The sequence below is a fragment of the Microtus ochrogaster genome, linkage group LG2, assembly GCF_000317375.1.
Source record: "Microtus ochrogaster isolate Prairie Vole_2 linkage group LG2, MicOch1.0, whole genome shotgun sequence".
Classification (NCBI taxonomy): Eukaryota; Metazoa; Chordata; class Mammalia; order Rodentia; family Cricetidae; genus Microtus; species Microtus ochrogaster.
In genome coordinates, this window is record NC_022028.1 from 6261999 (window position 1) to 6280016 (window position 18018).

The 18018-nt window shown below is 46.1% G+C and overlaps 1 protein-coding gene across 1 annotated transcript in view; it reads left to right on the plus strand.

Moving 5' to 3' along the window:
• Tnfrsf21 (TNF receptor superfamily member 21) overlaps positions 1-18018 on the plus strand; it is a 66509-nt gene that overhangs the window by 42093 nt on the left and 6398 nt on the right. Inside the window, exon 4 of the mRNA XM_005359792.3 lies at positions 855-1120. Within this exon, the coding sequence (XP_005359849.1) occupies positions 855-1120 (266 nt within the window). The remainder of the gene's footprint in view (positions 1-854; positions 1121-18018) is intronic.

An 18018-nucleotide genomic window follows, 5' to 3' on the forward strand; every position in this document is an offset into this window, starting at 1 on the left:
TCTCTCTCTCTCTCTCTCTCTCTCTCTCTCTCTCTCTCGGGTGTAGTGGCCTCAGAGGATAGAAGAAGGTTAAAGATCCCCTGGAGCTGGAGTTACAGGTGTTTGTGGGTTCCAGAACTTGGGTCTTCTGCAGAGCCAATATGAGCTTTTCATTGCTGGACCAACTCTCAGCCTCCTAGTGTACGTGCTTACACAGTGGCTCCCCTGGGCTGGGGCAATGGGGTATGTGGTCAGTTGACATAAAAGACACTGGTCCTAGAATGTGCATGTTATTTAGCCAAGGCTGTGTAAAGTACACTAAAGTCTTCATTTGTGGTTTCTATTTTTTTGAATTTCTTGATTCTGGTCTGATTGCTTTCGTTGCAGTTGTATTTAGTTGTAACAAAGGAATCACTGGTTGTCTTGATTGGTTTGGCTTTCGAAAGCGACTCTTGGGGGAGGATTTGTTGTGCCTCTGAGATGAGCTCTTCTTTTGATGTGTATTCAGGAAGCTAACCTGTTGTTTAAAGGCTCGTTATTTATTGATTGATTCTGTGTCTGTGTGTCTGTATGTCTGTGTGTGTGTGTGTGTGTGTGTGTGTGTGTGTGTGTCTATATGTGTTTGTGTGTTTGTGCTGTTAGGAATCTAATACAGCACCTCCTGCATGCTAGGCAAGTGCTCGACCACTGATCCACATCTCTCCCTCACAAAGTACACAAAGTAAAGCTTATAATGTCACCTAGCTGTCCCAAGGTGGACTGTGTATGCCAAGTACTTACAGAAAGAAGATGGAGCTGATAGAGCGCAACAGGAAAGCTTCCGGCTAAGACATGCTTGTGTTTACTTATTTTAATTTCTCTCATCCCTGGCATAGGTATTGACATCTTGAAGCTTGTAGCAGCCCAGGTGGGCAGCCAGTGGAAGGACATCTATCAGTTTCTTTGCAATGCCAGCGAGAGGGAGGTGGCTGCTTTCTCCAATGGATACACCGCAGACCACGAGCGAGCTTACGCAGCCCTGCAGCACTGGACCATCCGTGGCCCCGAGGCCAGCCTTGCCCAGCTAATCAGCGCCCTGCGCCAACACCGACGCAATGACGTGGTGGAGAAGATTCGTGGGCTGATGGAAGATACCACGCAGGTAATAAAGCCCTGTACAGTTGTTTGCTTTGCCTCTAATCTGTTTGGCTTTGAACTTCACACTTCATCAGGTATGTTTGCAAGGGAAAACAGCTGATCTTAGGTGTTTGGGTAAGCGTGCTTGCCAAGTGCTTACGCACATGCGCACGCACACACTCAACCACACCTCTGCTCTTTAGGGCAGAAGTCTTCAGTGGCTGTGGTTTACCGTCTGCATGGGATTTCTGTCATTGTTTGATGCTTGGAACCCCACTGCACACCTGTCACACAGAGTATCTGAGGAGGACATCACCTATTGTGAATCACCTCCTTTTAAAGCTTTCCGAATGTCTTGTGTGGAGTTGAGAATCCTTATGTTTGGAAGTATGTTCTAGAATCAACCTATGTGGCCAGAACTATTGTTTGCTAAAATCAATTTAAAACCTCATTTTGCATTGCATGTCTTGAACAAAACCAAACAGGGAACCCTTCCTCTTCCAGAGGGTGTGCACGCACTCATGTGAGTTTTCTGGCTTAGTTACAGAGGCCCTCTTTGCTTGTGGAATAGCCGACAGCAATTGGTTAGTCAACTGCCCTCACCAAGCCTGAGGAAATCCCAGGTGTATATGGTATTGATGTCAGTGAGCACTAATTTTGGAAGCAAACACTGGATCCAGATCCTGTCTCTGACACGTGTTAGAGGAATGATCAGAGATAAGTTGCATCCAGTTTGTCTGACACTGATCATATTTGCAAACCTTCCTTATGGTCATTAATAACAACAGCATAACTATGGAGTGTAAGATGCCTGAGATATTGGTGTTATTCTAGCGTGGTAATTATTATTATCATGTAACTCGTTTCACCCAGCCATTCGTTATCTAATGGTTCCCTAAAAAGCATGAACTTAAGTAGAAATTTTGGTATTGGATCATATTTCAAATAGACTTTGACTAAACTTTGGGGATGTATTCTGCCATTAAGACATGATAAAACCCACTTGAGGTCAAAGGCCATTCTGCATGTGTTATGCCTTCAGAGGTTCAAATCCATTTTTTACAAGAGCTGAGTAGAAATTAGTTCACCACATTAACTCAATTCTTGACCATTCTGCACCAAATTTTGTACAACAAGGGACTTGGGGTTACATATCTTTATCTTTTTACAGTACCAGTGCAATGCCTCTCCATTAGTAGTGCAAACATTGGTCAGGTGAGTTTTATTTTTAATAGCAATGTTAGGATACAAATGTTTATGTGTTGACTCACTTTGAAGGTGGCTTTCAAAGTTCTTAGTATATTTTTAACGTCTTTGAAATGTAGAACTTCAGAAAAAAAAGTTTACTAAGAAGCCAGTTATAAAAATTAAAAGGCACACACGGATGTGTTACAAGGCTGTGTTGTGAATTTTGAGACATTTTTTGGAAGTATCATACACAGCCACAGCTGGGCTCTTAAATGGTTGGGTTTGGAAAGGCAAGAAAAATATTTATCCTCCACTTAAATAAGATACTTGCAGTTGAAAGAGAGGGAGTGCAGAGTTGGTATATACACTTTCATGAGTGTTGGCTATGAGGGAAAGAACTGGTCAGACAACGGAACACTGAAGATGGGTGCAGATATTTGGAATAAACTGCCAGATCTCCTTGACGACACCTAGGAGAAAGATAATGCAAGTTAAGCTACTGTTTGAGTTTTGGCTATCCCAAGTCTGTGATGGTCGCAGAAGCTAAGAGGTCACTGTGGCGTGTGGTTATTCACGCCTTTACTCCATCCCTGAATTTGAGAGGCAGAGGCAGGTGGATCTCAAAGCCAGCCTGGTCTACATGGTGAGTTTTAGGACATCCAGGGCTACATAGTGAGACTGGCTCAAAAACCAAAAAACTAGACAAATAAGTAAAAAGAGATGACTGGGTATCCAAAGATGGAAAGTTTCATTAGCTAAAAGGCGAAAGAAACTTATAAGAATGAATTAAAACCCAAAGTGTCTTCCTATATGCTAACCTTATACACACTTCTTTCCTATCTCTCACCTCCTCTGTACTCAAAAAATTTTTAACCACATCTAATTTTTTTTAATTTGTATTTTGAGAGGCCACGGTATGATAGCATTCTATAGCTCCCAGCTTGATTTTTCTGTCCCCTAGGTATTACGGTGCATGCTGGTTGCACAATACTAAGCTTCTTATTGCATGTTTTAACAATGTGCATCATTGTATTGCAACATTCTGGGTCTGATTCTTAACTAATTTTAGGAGCTAACAAAGCCTGATTCCTGGCTGCCAGTTCTTAACAAATGCACAGTATGGAACAGTCCGCCATCCATAGCTTCTCTTTGAGGTTTACCAAGTCGAGCAAGAGACCTGGAAAGCAGGGGGTACAATTAAGACTCACTCGCCACATTTTCTGGTGGAATTGTTTTCCCTGTGTATTGTGGGACTTCTGGGGATTCAGGACTTTGCCCCAGGAGTTAATGGACTCTTAATGCGTAAAAATGACTCATTTTAAATGGTTAATGTTTCTTCTTGTTCGTGAGGCTGAGAACACCTACATTAGGCTGCCTTTCAAAGGTCGGCATTCCTGTGGCTTTTCGTTACCTCCGTCCAGAACAGCTGGTCCGGTATGAACCATGGTAGCCACTGTCAAGTCCATCCTGGGCCTGACTCTTTCTTCATCTGAGATGTGAAGTGCATTCTGCAGGCATTCTAAGACCAATGTCTAAACTGAACCCGGATCTTCCAGAATTGTGTCTCTTCTTCCAGGCGTGTACATTTGAGAGAAGTAACTAAACGGTTGAATGGGTTTTTTTTTTTTTACACATCTGTTTAAATGCACACACACACACACACACACACACACTCCCAAGAAACTGCAGGTACAGGAAGTCAAGGGTTGCCCAGTGTTGAGTGTTGATACTGGGTGCTGATAATGGATTCCAGTCCACTAAAGGAAGGCAAGTACTTTGATCTGCTGAGTCCTTCCAGCACCTCTCCCACAAACAAAGCTATTTTTAAAAAAATGTAACATTCTTGCATTCTAAAGTGTGTTACCTCTCTTTTGTCGCCTTTGACTTCATTTTGTGTGTAATTTTATCTAAAATCTGTCTTTGATTAAGGGGAGATGACTCAGTCAGTAAAGTGCCTGCCACACAACTTAAGGTCCCAAGTTCAGATGCCCAGAATCCACTTAAAAAGTGGCTGGTCATGGTGGTGCATGCTTTTAATCCCAGCACTTGGGAGGCGGAGGCAGGGGGACCTCTGTAAGGTGGAGCCAGCCTGATGTACCTGTTGAGTTTAAGGCTAGCCAGGGTTACATAGAAAAACCCTGTCTCCCTCGCCAAAAATTAATAAATAAAACCTCCCTAAACTTCAGGCTTTGGCTTCCTGGGTCCCCCTCTGCTTCGTGGAGGGTTTTTCTCTCTGTGTGCTTGTCTGGGTGTTTCCTCAAGCTTTTCTTGACCACATGGGAAAAAGTAAGGCCTGGCCAGGTGCACTTGTAACCCCTGAGCTGTGGATAGAGGCAGTGGATAGAGGCAGGGGGATTCCTGAAGCTTACTGGCTAGCTAGTCTAGCTGAATCAGTGAAGTGTGGGTTCAGCGAGAGACCCTGCGTCAAAACTAGTGGTGCAGTGTGACTAAGACGTCAGCCTTTGATCTCCTCACGCGTGTGCACCCAGCGTGCAAAGATGCATATTCCTACTGCAAGAAGCCTGTTCATCTTACACGGCATGAGCATACACACAACACGCACACACATACACACCACATTTAACACGCACATGTGTGTATATATATATAAAATGCTGTATTTATACATATAACACATTTAATATATATGTATATAATACCATATATAAACACACACCACACATTTACCATATATCTGTATAATACCATACACATGGTATATACATGAATCTGGTATAATTCATACACACACATATTTGTTTTTTGTTTTTTTTGAGTCCGGTTTTCTGCATATCCCTGGCTGTCCTGAGACTAGCTCTGTAAACCAGGCTGGCCTTGAACTCAGAGCTCTGCCTCCTGAGAGCTGCGATTAAAGATTTACCGTATTTTTAATGAATACCGTGAGGACTATAGCATACTTCAGCTACAAAGTACATTACTGATGTGTGCTTTTTGCCATTTTCCAGAAAACTTTAATCCTATTTATCTTTCTCTCATGTTTGTTTTCATTTACAATATTGTAGAGGTCTGGGAATGTGGCTGAATGGCTAGAGAGACTGACTGGTGTTCGAACAGTCCTGGGTTCCACCCCCAGCACTGCATAAGTCAGGCACACTGGACCCAGGCCTGTCATCCCCGAACTCCAGAGAAAGCGGCAGGAGGATCAGGAGTTCAAGATCATCCTTGGTTATAGAGAGAGTTTGAGGCCACCCTGGGGTATTCTGTCTTTAAAAATCATCATCGTCATCATCATCATCATCTTAAAGATGTTTAAAAGAATTTTTGTGCTGTAAGCACACTGCCCTGCAAAACCCGATGAGCGTGTCCTTCCAAAGTCAGAGTTTGTGTTGTGCTCCTTGGCCCTTTTCTGCTGTCTTTTCTGCAGCCTCCATATCGCCCTGGAACAGCTAGGAGATGATGTGGATTTTGTCTTGAAATCTCTGTTATCTGAGAGTTTATGAGCACAGTATGATGCTAGGCACTTTGGGCCCCCAGATGAGTAAGGCAGTCAAGGGAACTTACAGTTGACCAGAAGTAACTCACACAGACCTGTGTCATCAAAGAGTGCAGTCCAGGAGGACGGAGGGAGAATGTACTTGGTGTTCTTGGAAACAGCCATTAAAGTTCCAGTCAGAACAGGGGTGTGGAGATGAGTGACGGGCTAAATTCCTTGGTATGATTACTTTGAGGACCCCCTGTCCACCACTGCCTTCTCTGCCTCAGTTTCTTTGTGATAAAACATGATGCTCGTGGCTTGCTTTGGGGATGAATGTGGTGTGGCTGCCAGAAAGTAGGCCATGTATGTTTATTTCTTTTTAGATGGAATGACTTCCCAACTTCTTCCTAACCAGCTCCAACTCACACGCATAATGGGCCTTTTAAATCCCGAAGGCTGGGGTCACATAGTTTTGGGCAGGGAGGCTCAGCGGGTTTCCAGGCTGCTGGAAGTGGAAGGTCCATCAAGGCGGAGTCGGCCTGAGTTCAGTGGCCAAGGACTAGAAAAGACAGCTGACTGTAAATATTTATTGCGTTCCTGCCTGAAAGAGCAAGAGCGAGTGCTTCTAGGCCGCCTGGAATGCTTCCCCTCGTGAGGAAATAAAGGTGTGTGAGGAGATAACGCTTTTTCCTTCTTAGCTCTCAAGAGAAGAAGCATGACATCACATTGGCTGGTTGAACCTTATTTTTTCTTCTTTTCCCCTCCTTTTATTTTTGGCCCCTTGTGAATGCAGATAGGCTGAGTGAGTGTAATATTTGTTGACTAGTCTTTTCTTTACTATCCCCTTCCCTTCCTTCAGTGAAGTGTGGGGGTAGAGTAGAGACTGGTTTTTTTTCTCCACTGGAAGCCCTGGGTGAAATCTGTGTGTTTGCATGGGAATTCAAGGCCATACTCTTCACACCTGAAAAACTGCTTACCAGAGCTGACTGGGCTGCTGACTGGCCGTGCTCTGGGATATTGAAGACGAGGCGTGAGAGCAATGGCTAGTAGCTCACTTCTGCAACACTCTGATACCATGATTTGTGTACCAGAACTTTTTATTATTTCGTTTTAACTTTTTTCTTTTAAACTGGGTCTCACCATGTAACCCCAGCTGTCAGGAGGCAGAGGCAGGCAGATCTCTGAGTTTGAGGTCAGCTTGTTCTACACATTGAGTCCGGGACTATCAGTGCTCTAGAGAGAGATCCTGTCTTAAAACAATAATAATATGTTTGATTTGGTTTGGTTTTTATTTGAGTTAGGGTTTCTCTATATAGCCCTGGCTGTCCAGAAACTCACTCTATAGATCAGCCTGGCCTTGAACTCGAGATTCTCCTGCTTCTGTTTCCTGAGTGCTGGATTAAAGGTGGGCACCGCCATTGCTTAGCATTTTTTTGTTGCTGTTTTTTAAACAATATTTTTTTAATTAAGGGGCTGGAGAGATGTCTCAGCATTTAACAGCCCCTGCTGCTCTTGTAGGATCCAGCCTCAGTTCCCAGCACCTCATAGAGATTACACTATCTCTAACTCCTGTTTTATAGGGTCTGATGCCTCTTGGCTTCTGTGGGCACCAGATACACATATGTTGCAGGGGAGGGGGCCCTTTGTTTGTCCTGGCTGCCTGGCTAGCTTGCACCCGAAATAACCACACAGAAGTTGTATTAATTAAAACACTGCTTGGCCATTAGCTCTAACTTCTTATTGGCTAACTCTTACATATTAGTTTAACCCGTTTCCATTAATCTGTGTATCGCCATGTGCCAGTGGCTTGCCGGAGATTCCAACCGGCGTCCATCTCAGGCAGAGAATCCATGACTTCTCCCACTCTGCTCTTCTTCCCAGCATTCAGTTCTGTCTTCTCCGCCTACCTAAGCTCTACCCTATCAGGCCCAAAGCAGTCTCTCTTTTCATTAACCAATGAAAACAACACATGAACAGAAGAACCTCCTACACCACACATACATATATGAAGGTAAACATTGTACACATAAAATAAAAATAAATCTAACAGAAACTGAAGTGTAGTAGACCATCCTATGATTCTTAGCAGGCTGCTGCAGGAGGCCTGCAGATCTGTGGGTGGCCTAGGCCAACACAGCAGAGGCGAGGAAAGGGAGGAGGATAGAGACGAGGGAAAGAGGGAGGAGGGAGGAGTGAGAGAAGCATTGCAAGTTTAGCTGATCTAACATGTGACCAGCTGCTTGCTGAGCGTGGTGTGGTGCTGGGCGGTTGAGCCTGGCTGTCTGCTCACTTCCTCTTTGCCTAGTGACGTGGGTAGGTGAGACCACACTGTGATTTAACAGCCATGGAACTCAGCTGATGTCATTGTTTCTTACTTGAATGATTCCTTATCCTTAGGGACCCTTCGGCCTTTCTAGAACAACATAGAAGAAATAACCCTCTCAGGATCAGAGTGCTTGGCCATGCTTACATGCTATGTTCCTCCTCCCGTCCCAGCCTCCCCCAGCCCTCCCCTCCCTGTCTTGCATAGTAGCCTTTCTCTTGGACACTGGGCAGTTTTGCTCTAGCAGCTGGGAGAATCCAAGGGCTAGGGAGGGACTGGGACGCTGCTGTTCTGGCTGCTGAGAGACCACAGCTCCTGGCTTTTGCTGCCAAGCTGCAGGATGCAGCTGTCCTTATCTATGGGACTAGCTATTTTCAGAAATTCAGCGAGCGTGAGCTGAGGCAAATACCAGCTGGACATTTTCAGGAGACTTTTTAGGGATTCAAATGAGTTTGGTTTTTTATTTGTTTGTTTGTTTGTTTTTATGCTGTATTGTTGTTGTTGTTGTTGTTGTTGTTGTTGTTGTTAATTTTCTAGAAAATAGTACTTATTGTCTTCAGGCTTAAGGACCTAAGATCCAAGCTGTTAGCCAGACTTGCATGGACCTAGACCCTGCTCTTCTTAGCTGTGTCACAGCTACAGCATAGAGGGTCATTTAAGGATGCTGCTGAATCACAGGGTATGACTATGGGCTCTGGGGAACTTCCAGTGTAGCAAGGGAAGACAGTCCAGAGGGATTGCTGAAACATTCAGGCTCAGGTGTGCACTCAGGTATGTTTCGTGTTGCTGGCCACGGAGCTTGAAGAGCCAGGTCAGCGAAAAGACTTTAGACTTGTAACGGCCTTTTGGGCTGGCTTACTTATTACCATATCTCAAAGTCTCTGCTGAACATGTGGCTCACATCTATAGTTCCAGCACAGGAGGCTGAAACAGGAGGATTGCCAAGTGTTTGAGGCCAGTCTGGGTTCCCCAGTTCAGCCAGGATACACAGAATAACCTGTCAAACAAACAAGTCCATAAACGAAACACGTGTCAAAATGTTCTCTACAAAGTTTCATGGTTATTCCTGCTAGTGCTGCAGGTACTCGCTGCTGGCCTGATACCAGGCGAGGAAGAAAGGTGGTCCCTGCCTCTCAAAGTGCTCCCTCTCCAGGGTGAAGGCGAGTGTGCAAGGACTGGTAATTACAATTCACAGGCATGAGCAGGTGTTCCATTGGAAATGCGTGTGTGTGAGAGTATAGTATCAGGACGTTCTAAGTCCAGCACAGCTAGGAAACGAAAGCTGATGCAGGCTTGTTCATCTTAGGACAGGATGCTGGTTTCGCTCAACACTGTTTTTGGTCTTCCTCCCCGAGACTTCTCTTCCTGCCAGCAGGCAGTCACATCTGCCTGTTCACAGTAGGGATGTCTCATCCCATCACCATTGCAAAGGATGCGTGTTTTCTTACATCCCGTTTTCTGTGGCTCAATAGCAAGCTTTACAAAAACTTTGAACTGGTCAGTAGTGAGAAAAATACAAAGGGCGAGGTTCCAGTGTCCTCTCCACATCAAATGCAGGGGCTTAGAAGTGTGAATAACATGTAATGGAATAAATAAATCCAAAATTTGGGCTTCCTCTTGATTAGAGTTGAGTTTTGTTTCCCACACTCCCTCCCTTTGTGACCTTGGCAAGCCAAGTTCTGTCTCCACGCCTCAGTTTCTTCCAGACAGCTTTGTAAAGCTTGCCAAAACTAGAGGGATGTATGCACCCAGTCCTGTGTTGACATGGATAGAGAGGTGCATGCACAGTCTGTGCTGACATGGATCTTAGTGACTCTGCTCTTTCCTTTTAGAACAATGAGCCCATAACGGAAACAAGGGGAAGTAGAGCAGCATTTGCTCAGACTCCGTCCATCACATTTCAGATGTTTGGCCCTCTGTGCTCAGTGAGCAGTGTATGTAGGTGTCATGGTTCCCAGATGTTACTGTTTTTCATTGGATTCTAGCTTGATCATAAAGTGCACTAGGGGTGTGCCCCTGAAAACAAGATAGAAACACCACCAGCTGTAGTTGAAAGATACAGCCCTGCTGTTGGATGTTAAAATACAGAACCAGCGAAATACAGAAATTGAATTTGCCCTATGTATAGATCATGAGTAGAAAAACCAGAGAAATAGATTCTTTTTTAAAAACTACTTCCACCCCCATGTGTGTTGTATGGACTTTACCCTTGGTGTGGTTTGTGTAAGGACACACGTATGTATTCACACCTTCCTAGAGGCCAGAGGTTGGTGTCAGTGACCTTTCTCTGTCACTCTCCACCTTCATTGTGTGTCACAGTCTCTCCCTGAGCCTGAAGCTCACCGATTCAGCTAGGCTGGCTGGCCAACGAGCTCAGGGATCGGCTTGTCTTTTACCAACACCTGTGGCTTTTCTCATGCGACTTCTGAAGTCCAAACTTAAGTCCTCACGATTACATTTTGCTGACTGAGCTAGCCCTTCCTCCCAGAAACAGAGTCATAATAGCGCTACACCTAACACTCGCATGTACCTGCACACACACACTTCTTATTATTACTGTTATTATTCTGGTTTTATTTTATTACTTATTCATATTATTTTATGGTTGTCATTGCTTTGAAGGGTAGGGTTTTTTACACAGGTACTTTATTTAGTAAGCATTAATCCAGTGTCTCTTGTGTGCTGAGCACCGTGCCCGGCCCTGAGACACGCCCTGAACAGCAGCAAAGGACAAACCAGCGGGCTGTCCCCTCTGTGCTGCGGTGTTTGTAAGGAGGACAAGTGTGTGGGACAGATGTTTAGACTATCGTCTTTGAAACTGCTATGGAGACGTTAGAGTGGGCTTTTGAAGATCTTCCTTTTACTCCGGGCTCGCACTGGACCCCGACACTCCCCTCCCCTCCCCCCAGATGGTGACTCAGTATCCCCGAAAGACTAAGTATGTTAGCAATGACATTTTCCATCCTTTCAGTCCCCATCCTTTCTGGCCTTCTCCAAAAGCTCACGGGAAGAAATCAGAATCAACATTATAGAAAAGAGTTTCTTTAACGCTTATTTCACCATCATGACTGAAGCCCAAACACGTGTGGAGACAAGCTGATGGCTTCCAGCTTGGCCAGGCTATGATCCTGCATTTCACGATGGTCCTCTAATTAGTTACAACCCTATGTCACTAGCCAGTCACTAGCTCATGGGGAAATCGCATCTCATCTGATCTGAAGTAGGTTTGATTACCGTACAGGCATTAATTTCAACATTTTCCCTGAAGGACAGACAATATCGCTTTGATTTCCCTGTAAAATTCATCCCTGGGGAGACAGCCACTTACCTCCAGGAGTGAGTCAGAAAGAGCAGAATGGCCTATCATTAAAATAATTCATCGCCAACCGTGAAGGGGCGGGGTTACTTTGTGTCTTTACAATCCCATCTGTAGGCAAGGTGCTCCTGAAAGTGGCGGAGAACACAGAGGATGTACGCAAGTCTTCCTCAGAGTGAAATCCTGGGTGTCTTGGCGACGGCTTCAGCGAGCACGGCCAGACCCGGCAGAGAGCCTGCATGCCGTCCTTTGAGTTGTGAACAGTGTGTGATGTTCTGATCTGCTCCTGATCCATGAGGCACATACGGCTGGAGGAGATGGTCTACGGCACAGGATGAATGTCCTCAAAAAAGAATGTGCACAGAGTCAGAGACAAGCCAGTTGGCATTCGGGGGAAACTGAGGACTTTAAACGTGTCCAGCTTCAGGCTGGCAGAGAGGAGGAGGGCATGGCGTGATGCATTCTTCTGGTTTCGGGACTGTTTCCCTTCTACGCAGATGCAAACCCTAGAATGCGCACTGCTGGTGATACCCGCTATAGCTAGGGTCGAAGCCACCCAATGCCAAAACAGGTGAGGTCAGCTGTGGGCATCTACACACTTATCAAAGGAGCGAGTCAGCTTTGGTTGCTGCCCTCAAATGTGCAAGCTGAGACTGTTTGCTCCTGCTTATTGGTGCTGTGTACATACAGACTCAAGGAGCAGTGTACAGGAAATGGTCATACACTGGCTAACCGCTATGGGGACAGAGTCAGAGCCACTGAAACCTTGACATCTCAGAGGGCTGCCGTTAGTGTGGAAACCGGGTGGTTGAGGTTATAACAGCACAACTCAATGAATTTGTTAAGCAATACTCATCTGTCAAGCTCATAAAACCTAACGGAGGACCTCTGAAGTGGCTCAGAGGGTAGAGGCACCGCTGCCACACCCGGGTACTTGCACTCCATCCATCACTACAGGGTGGACGAGAGAACCAACTTCACATCGCTGTCTGACCCCAACATGATCGCCGTTGGATATCAGGTCCTCAGGCAAGCTTTTAAGAAAGCTTGTGCAACGTGTTTTCAAGGTTAGACCTGTCTAGACTGCACTGAGGGGAACCCCTTATTTCTAACAACATAACCTCCCAGTGTCCTAATGGTGCTGAGCTTGGCAATACTATCCTAAGATGTGAGTGGGTTCCCACTCAGAACCCAGAAAGCCCGCTTGCTCTCATCCTCACTTCCTTTACTGAGAAAGTTAGTCAGTGAGTCAGCTCAGGGCCACCACAGCGAGCAGTGTCCCCTTGCAGTCGGGACAGCTTGCAGACGTCCACCCAAGCAGCTGGGCGGGGCCCTGCCTCCCTCCCCCTGGAGCCAGCTGGTTCTTACCAGCTTTGGAAGCTTTTGAAGCACATCTTGTGGCTTCCTGCAGCTTTTCCTCTGTGTACCCAGGAAAAAGGAGAGTTCTTTTGCTTAGGGCAAAGATTGACCGTTCACACTTTGAGTTAAATGTCATCTTTGAGGTCCCTATTGAAGCTAACTCTGAGGAATGGTCAGTATTCGTGGAAGCAATACTGCTAACCCCCTGGCTTTAAGTCGGGACCTACCATGGCCAATTGACCGCTGGCTAGCCTACCTGCAGTCTTCAGTAAGACTTCAGTTGTAACCAAATCGTGGCCTCAACTAATCAAGGTGGGTGGAGTTGTCTCTTCAGGTAATTTCCCAGCGGCTTCAGGCACGAGCTAGCCCGGTTAACCTGAAGTTTCTCTCCATGGTGGGCAAACTGATGCTACCAGCTTGCACTGGCTCCCAGATTCTCCAGTTAGACACATCTATGCTTCATCTGTGGCTTTGCCTTGGAGTTCCCAGGGAGTCCCATCCGGGCTTGTGTTCCTGTTCCTACTCCATCCCATGACCTTCAGTGACTCCAGGGAGAGCAGACAGCAGCAGCAGAGGGCCTGTGCTGGCCGCCTGCTAATTGGTCATCTAGACTGGACGTGTCAGCTCGGTTCCTTCCTCATGCAATAAATATACTCCTCACATGTCTCCCGAGGTCTGGGCTGAGCTGCAGAGGAAGAGAGAAGGGAAGATAAGAGGCTTGGCAACAATTCTTTCTATTTCAATATACTTGCTTTATCTCTATATATGTGGCTCTTTCCAATCCATGTTCCCATTTCTGTGTCTCAGACAGCTGACCAAGTTTTCCCGAAAGGCTTGGGGATGAATCGACGACATGCCAGTTCCATCTATGTATGGTTTTTTTTTTTTAATCTGGAAAAAAAAATTGTCAGTAAATTTGGTTTATTTCTGAATTGGGTCCAACAAGAATTCACACTTCAAAAGTGGATTTAAAAGTCATTGTTCGGGTTGGAGGGATGGTTCAGTGGTTCAGAGAGCGTATTGCTTCTGCAGAGTCCCTCAGTTCGAGTCCCAGCACCAGCAACAGGCGGCTCACAACTGTCTGTAATTCTAGCTCCAAGGGATCTGACGACCCTCTGGCCTCTCACACACACACACACACACACACACACACACACACACAAACAAACAAAAACAAACAAACACACAAAAAAATAAGCAACAATAAAGTAAGATTCAAAAGAAGCCTACCCCCCCATTCAAGAAAAAAAAGAAGCCTACCCCTACTCCCAATGAAAGCAAAGACGTTAATATAATTCCAGCACCTCCCCGACACTTTAATAGAACTCCATCAACGCACCGCCCCGTCCCCCCCCAACGACCAACAAAACGACATGACCGCACCCAATCACCAGTAAGACAACACGAGAACAGAAAAGATTCAGACAAAAAACTCGAGAATCGAACAGATAAAAACAAAAACCCTTATCAGAAAGCCCCGAACAACACACACCCAAATCCCAAATCAAAGGAGAACATAGATTTAAATTCCTTTTTAAATTTTAATTAACGTGTAGGCATGTTTTGCCTGCATTCAAGCATGTGCGCTGCATGCATGTCTGGTGCCTGTGGGGGTCAGAAGAAAGTATTGAATCATACGCAGCTGGAGTCACCAAAGGTTGTGAGTCACCCTGTAGGGCCTGGGAATCGAACCCCAGTTTTCTGCCAGAGCAGTCAGTGCTCCTAACCACTGAGCTACCTCTCCAGCCCTGGGTTTAACTTCTTTACTGCTTTATTGTCTGCGTTCTTGTTCTCCAACATAAAGACCAGTGGATTCAATGGAGTCAGATATTACAAAACACTGACCTGGCACAGAAGACAGGGCTCAAGCTGGGATTCCCACACGGACCTGCAGATGGTCTGAAATCTAATTTCATCTTCATTATATGAGCAGCTGGACGGCAGGGGAAACGAGCTTGAGATAACATCACACTCCCTACATAGTTGTCATTTTAGACTTATTTGTAACTGTAATTCCCTTTGGATAGCCCTTTGGTGGAAATTCAGTTTGTTTGTTTTGCTTAACTGGTTCGTCATGGGTCTGCCGGGGTCTGGAATATTTTCAAATAGAAAGCAAATTATTGGTCTCAATCAATTGTGTGGTGTCTACAGAATGTCCCATCCATTCTTTTATCCTAGGACAGCTGTCCAGGCACAGGGTAAGACCACTGTTGAGTTCCATGCCCTGGCAGCCCCTTCTGACCGACCCTTACCCTGCCCAGGGGCAGGGGCAGCTTCTTGCGCTCATGTATGGTTGGTGATGAAATGGCAGAATCCAGCTTCTCTAAGCACTGTGGGCTTTTGTTCCTCAGCAGTGGATTACAGGCAGGTTATACAGATTCATCTTGGCACTTCGTTAGAGCCAGTTTTCCAATAACCTCCTCCCCCCACGTCTCCTCTTTTCCAAGATGGAGTCTCTTATAGACCCTGAACTTCTGACCCTCCTGTCTCCACCCTCTGAGTGCTAGGATTGCAGGTATGTGCCATCATGCCCAGTTCTGTGTGGTGCTGAATATGAAGCCCAGGGACTTCTTGCATGCTAAATGAGCATACTACCAACTGAACTATACCCCCGCTGGGTATGACTTATTTCTTAAAGTCCCCTCCTGCTTACAGGATCTGGGTGGCAAGCTGTTCAACTTGTGGAATAGCGATTAGTTTCAGCTGGGATTAGCGAAGGGTGCTCTTGAAACCATTATGAAAAATGCTATTTCCACAAGCAAGCTGAGAAACCCCTTTGTGTTGTTACAGAAGATGGAGAGGGGGCATTAGGTGGGAAGGACAGCTTTTGGGTGTCAGGAGCTTTTTTAGAGGCCACCAGGCACCTGTGGCTAGTGGTTACATGGTAGAGAAGAGATCGTGGTGATAGCCGTGTAGGACATGACGGGGGCTAAGGGGTTAAGTTGAACCATTTTAACAGGCTGACAAGGAGCATCCAGGCTGCGTGATTAATGCTTCATTCCGGGGGATCACTAATGAATCGAAGTCCTTAATTCACTTCGTGAGCACAGATTGCGCCACCACAGGGAGAGATCGTAATTGGGTAGTAGCTGACAATAACTCTGGTGAGCCTTAGTTGAGTGAACTAATTGGGGATAATATGGCAAAGGAGAAAGGGTCATGTGGGGGGGTGAGGGTTAGGACGACGAAATGGCAATAATAAAGCAAGCAGCGTGTAAGACAGTCGGATGGAAGCAACTTAGAGGTGCCCTAACCTATGCTTTCTAGTTCAGAAATGAAAAAGGAAGCAGGGGTCTAAGGAGGGAAGTGGTTTTCCTAAGGCCACACAGCTGGTGAATAGGACGTCTCCTTGCAGTGGTTTTCTGGGACTTTTGAGACTTCTTAATTTTATTTAATTCCTTGAGCATTTGAACGTGGGAAGTAGGAAATGCAGGCTGAAAGTGCCTGGGGGGCTAGGACAGCCACCTGTTCCTGCCTGCAGAGGACACAGGGGGAGGACAATTAGAGCACTCGGACCTCCCTTGGTGTCACTGCCAGTCTTGTCAGGGGTAAGGAGGGGAAGGGTTTTCCTTCAGTGTCCACGCTTACCATCCCAGAAGCTGAGGAACACTGCACCCTCCGAGTTGGCCAGGGGAGGGCTTGTCCCATCTTCAGAACAGCAGTGCCGGTTTCTAGTTGACCTGAGGACACAGAGTGCCCTTCAGCTTAGAACTGGGAGGGTTGTTGTGTGGAGCTGCGGGCCGCTTCCCACTGCCTGGCTCCCACACCGGCTAGATTCACCTGAAATAACAACACACAAACTGTATTCATATAAACACTGCTTGGCCCATTTCTATTAATGTGTGTAGCACCACAAGGTGGTGACTTACCAGGAAGATTCTAGCCTATGTCCATCTTGGGTCGGAGCTTCATCGCATCTGCCCTGAAGAGGAGAGAGGCATGGCGTCTGCCTCACTTCCTCCCAGCATTCTGTTCTGTCTACTCCACCTACCTAATTTTCTGACCTATCAGGGCCAAGGCAGTTTCTTTATTAACCAATGAAGTCACCTACATCAGAGGGTTGACAAAGACTCAATGGGAATGAGACAAGAAGACCATCACCACTTCTTAGATGGCCCCCCACGGTCCTCAGAGCCCAGATGCTCAGGCCCCAGACTCCACTGTATAATGAATCAGATTAGATGACTCTTTGTCTTCCTTGTTCCTGATACTCGGAGAGGAAACCACAACAACCATGGGGCTATGGGGCTGACTTGGCTGTAAGGTTGGGGTGGCTGTTTATCTCTCCTCCCTACCACTGTTATTAAGCCCCTGGAAGCAGTCAGTCTACCTGTGTGCAGACTAATCACGGGGAACAAGGACCCATTGGGCCAAACAAAATACCATCGTCTGGAAGCACACTCAATAGCACTGTTGTGGTGTGGGCTTCCTGGAGAGCCTTGTTCCCCTTTGCCCTTACCCTCCTCTCCTCTCCACCCGTCTCTCTGGCTCTCCCTTCTCTCTCTCATTGTGTCACAGTGCTCTCATCTGACAGCGTTAAAGAAAAAAGAACCACGGCTTTCTAGTGTTTCTGGAGGAGCAACAAGTAGCTGGTAGCTACATTTCCTTCCTGGCCACGTTTCCCCGAGTCCTTTCCTCTTGTTCTCAGACTGCTCTTTGTCAGATAGTGGTGTCTGAGCCCATGGGCCTGTCGTGGAAGTACAGAGGGGCTGAGCTGTATGTGCTGCCAGCCGTCCTGTTTTTCAACCCAATAAAAATACAAGTTGCCACAGCCACGATAGCTTTAAATCAGCAGAAGGAAAATATACTTATCAGTCGGGATGCTTTTAAAAATAACACGCTTTATATTTTTTATTGTAAAATGGATATGCCCCCACAGAGAATTTGGAGAGCCCAAAGATGCTTAAGGAATAAATTAAGTTACTCTATTGTGATTATTTGACAAAGCTTTTGTATAGTCTTTTAAAGCTGATGAGACTCTCTTCTGAGGAAATCTGGCTTTCTTGTTTCCATGTCTTCTCTGGCTGGCAACGTGGCTTAATTGGCAGAGCCCTTGTCTAATATACACAAAGCCCTAGGTCTTCATCGCTGCAGAATCCAGACTGTAGCTGCAAGAGGATCGAGAGTTCAAGGTCATCCTCGCTGCATAGTGAGTTAGAAGCCAGCCTGGACAGTTTGGATGCTCACCTTACTAGACCTGGATGGAGCTGGGTGGTCCTTGGACTTTCCACACGGCAGGGAACCCTGATTGCTCTTTGGGCTGACGAGGGAGGGGGACTTGATTGGGGAAGGGGGAGGGAA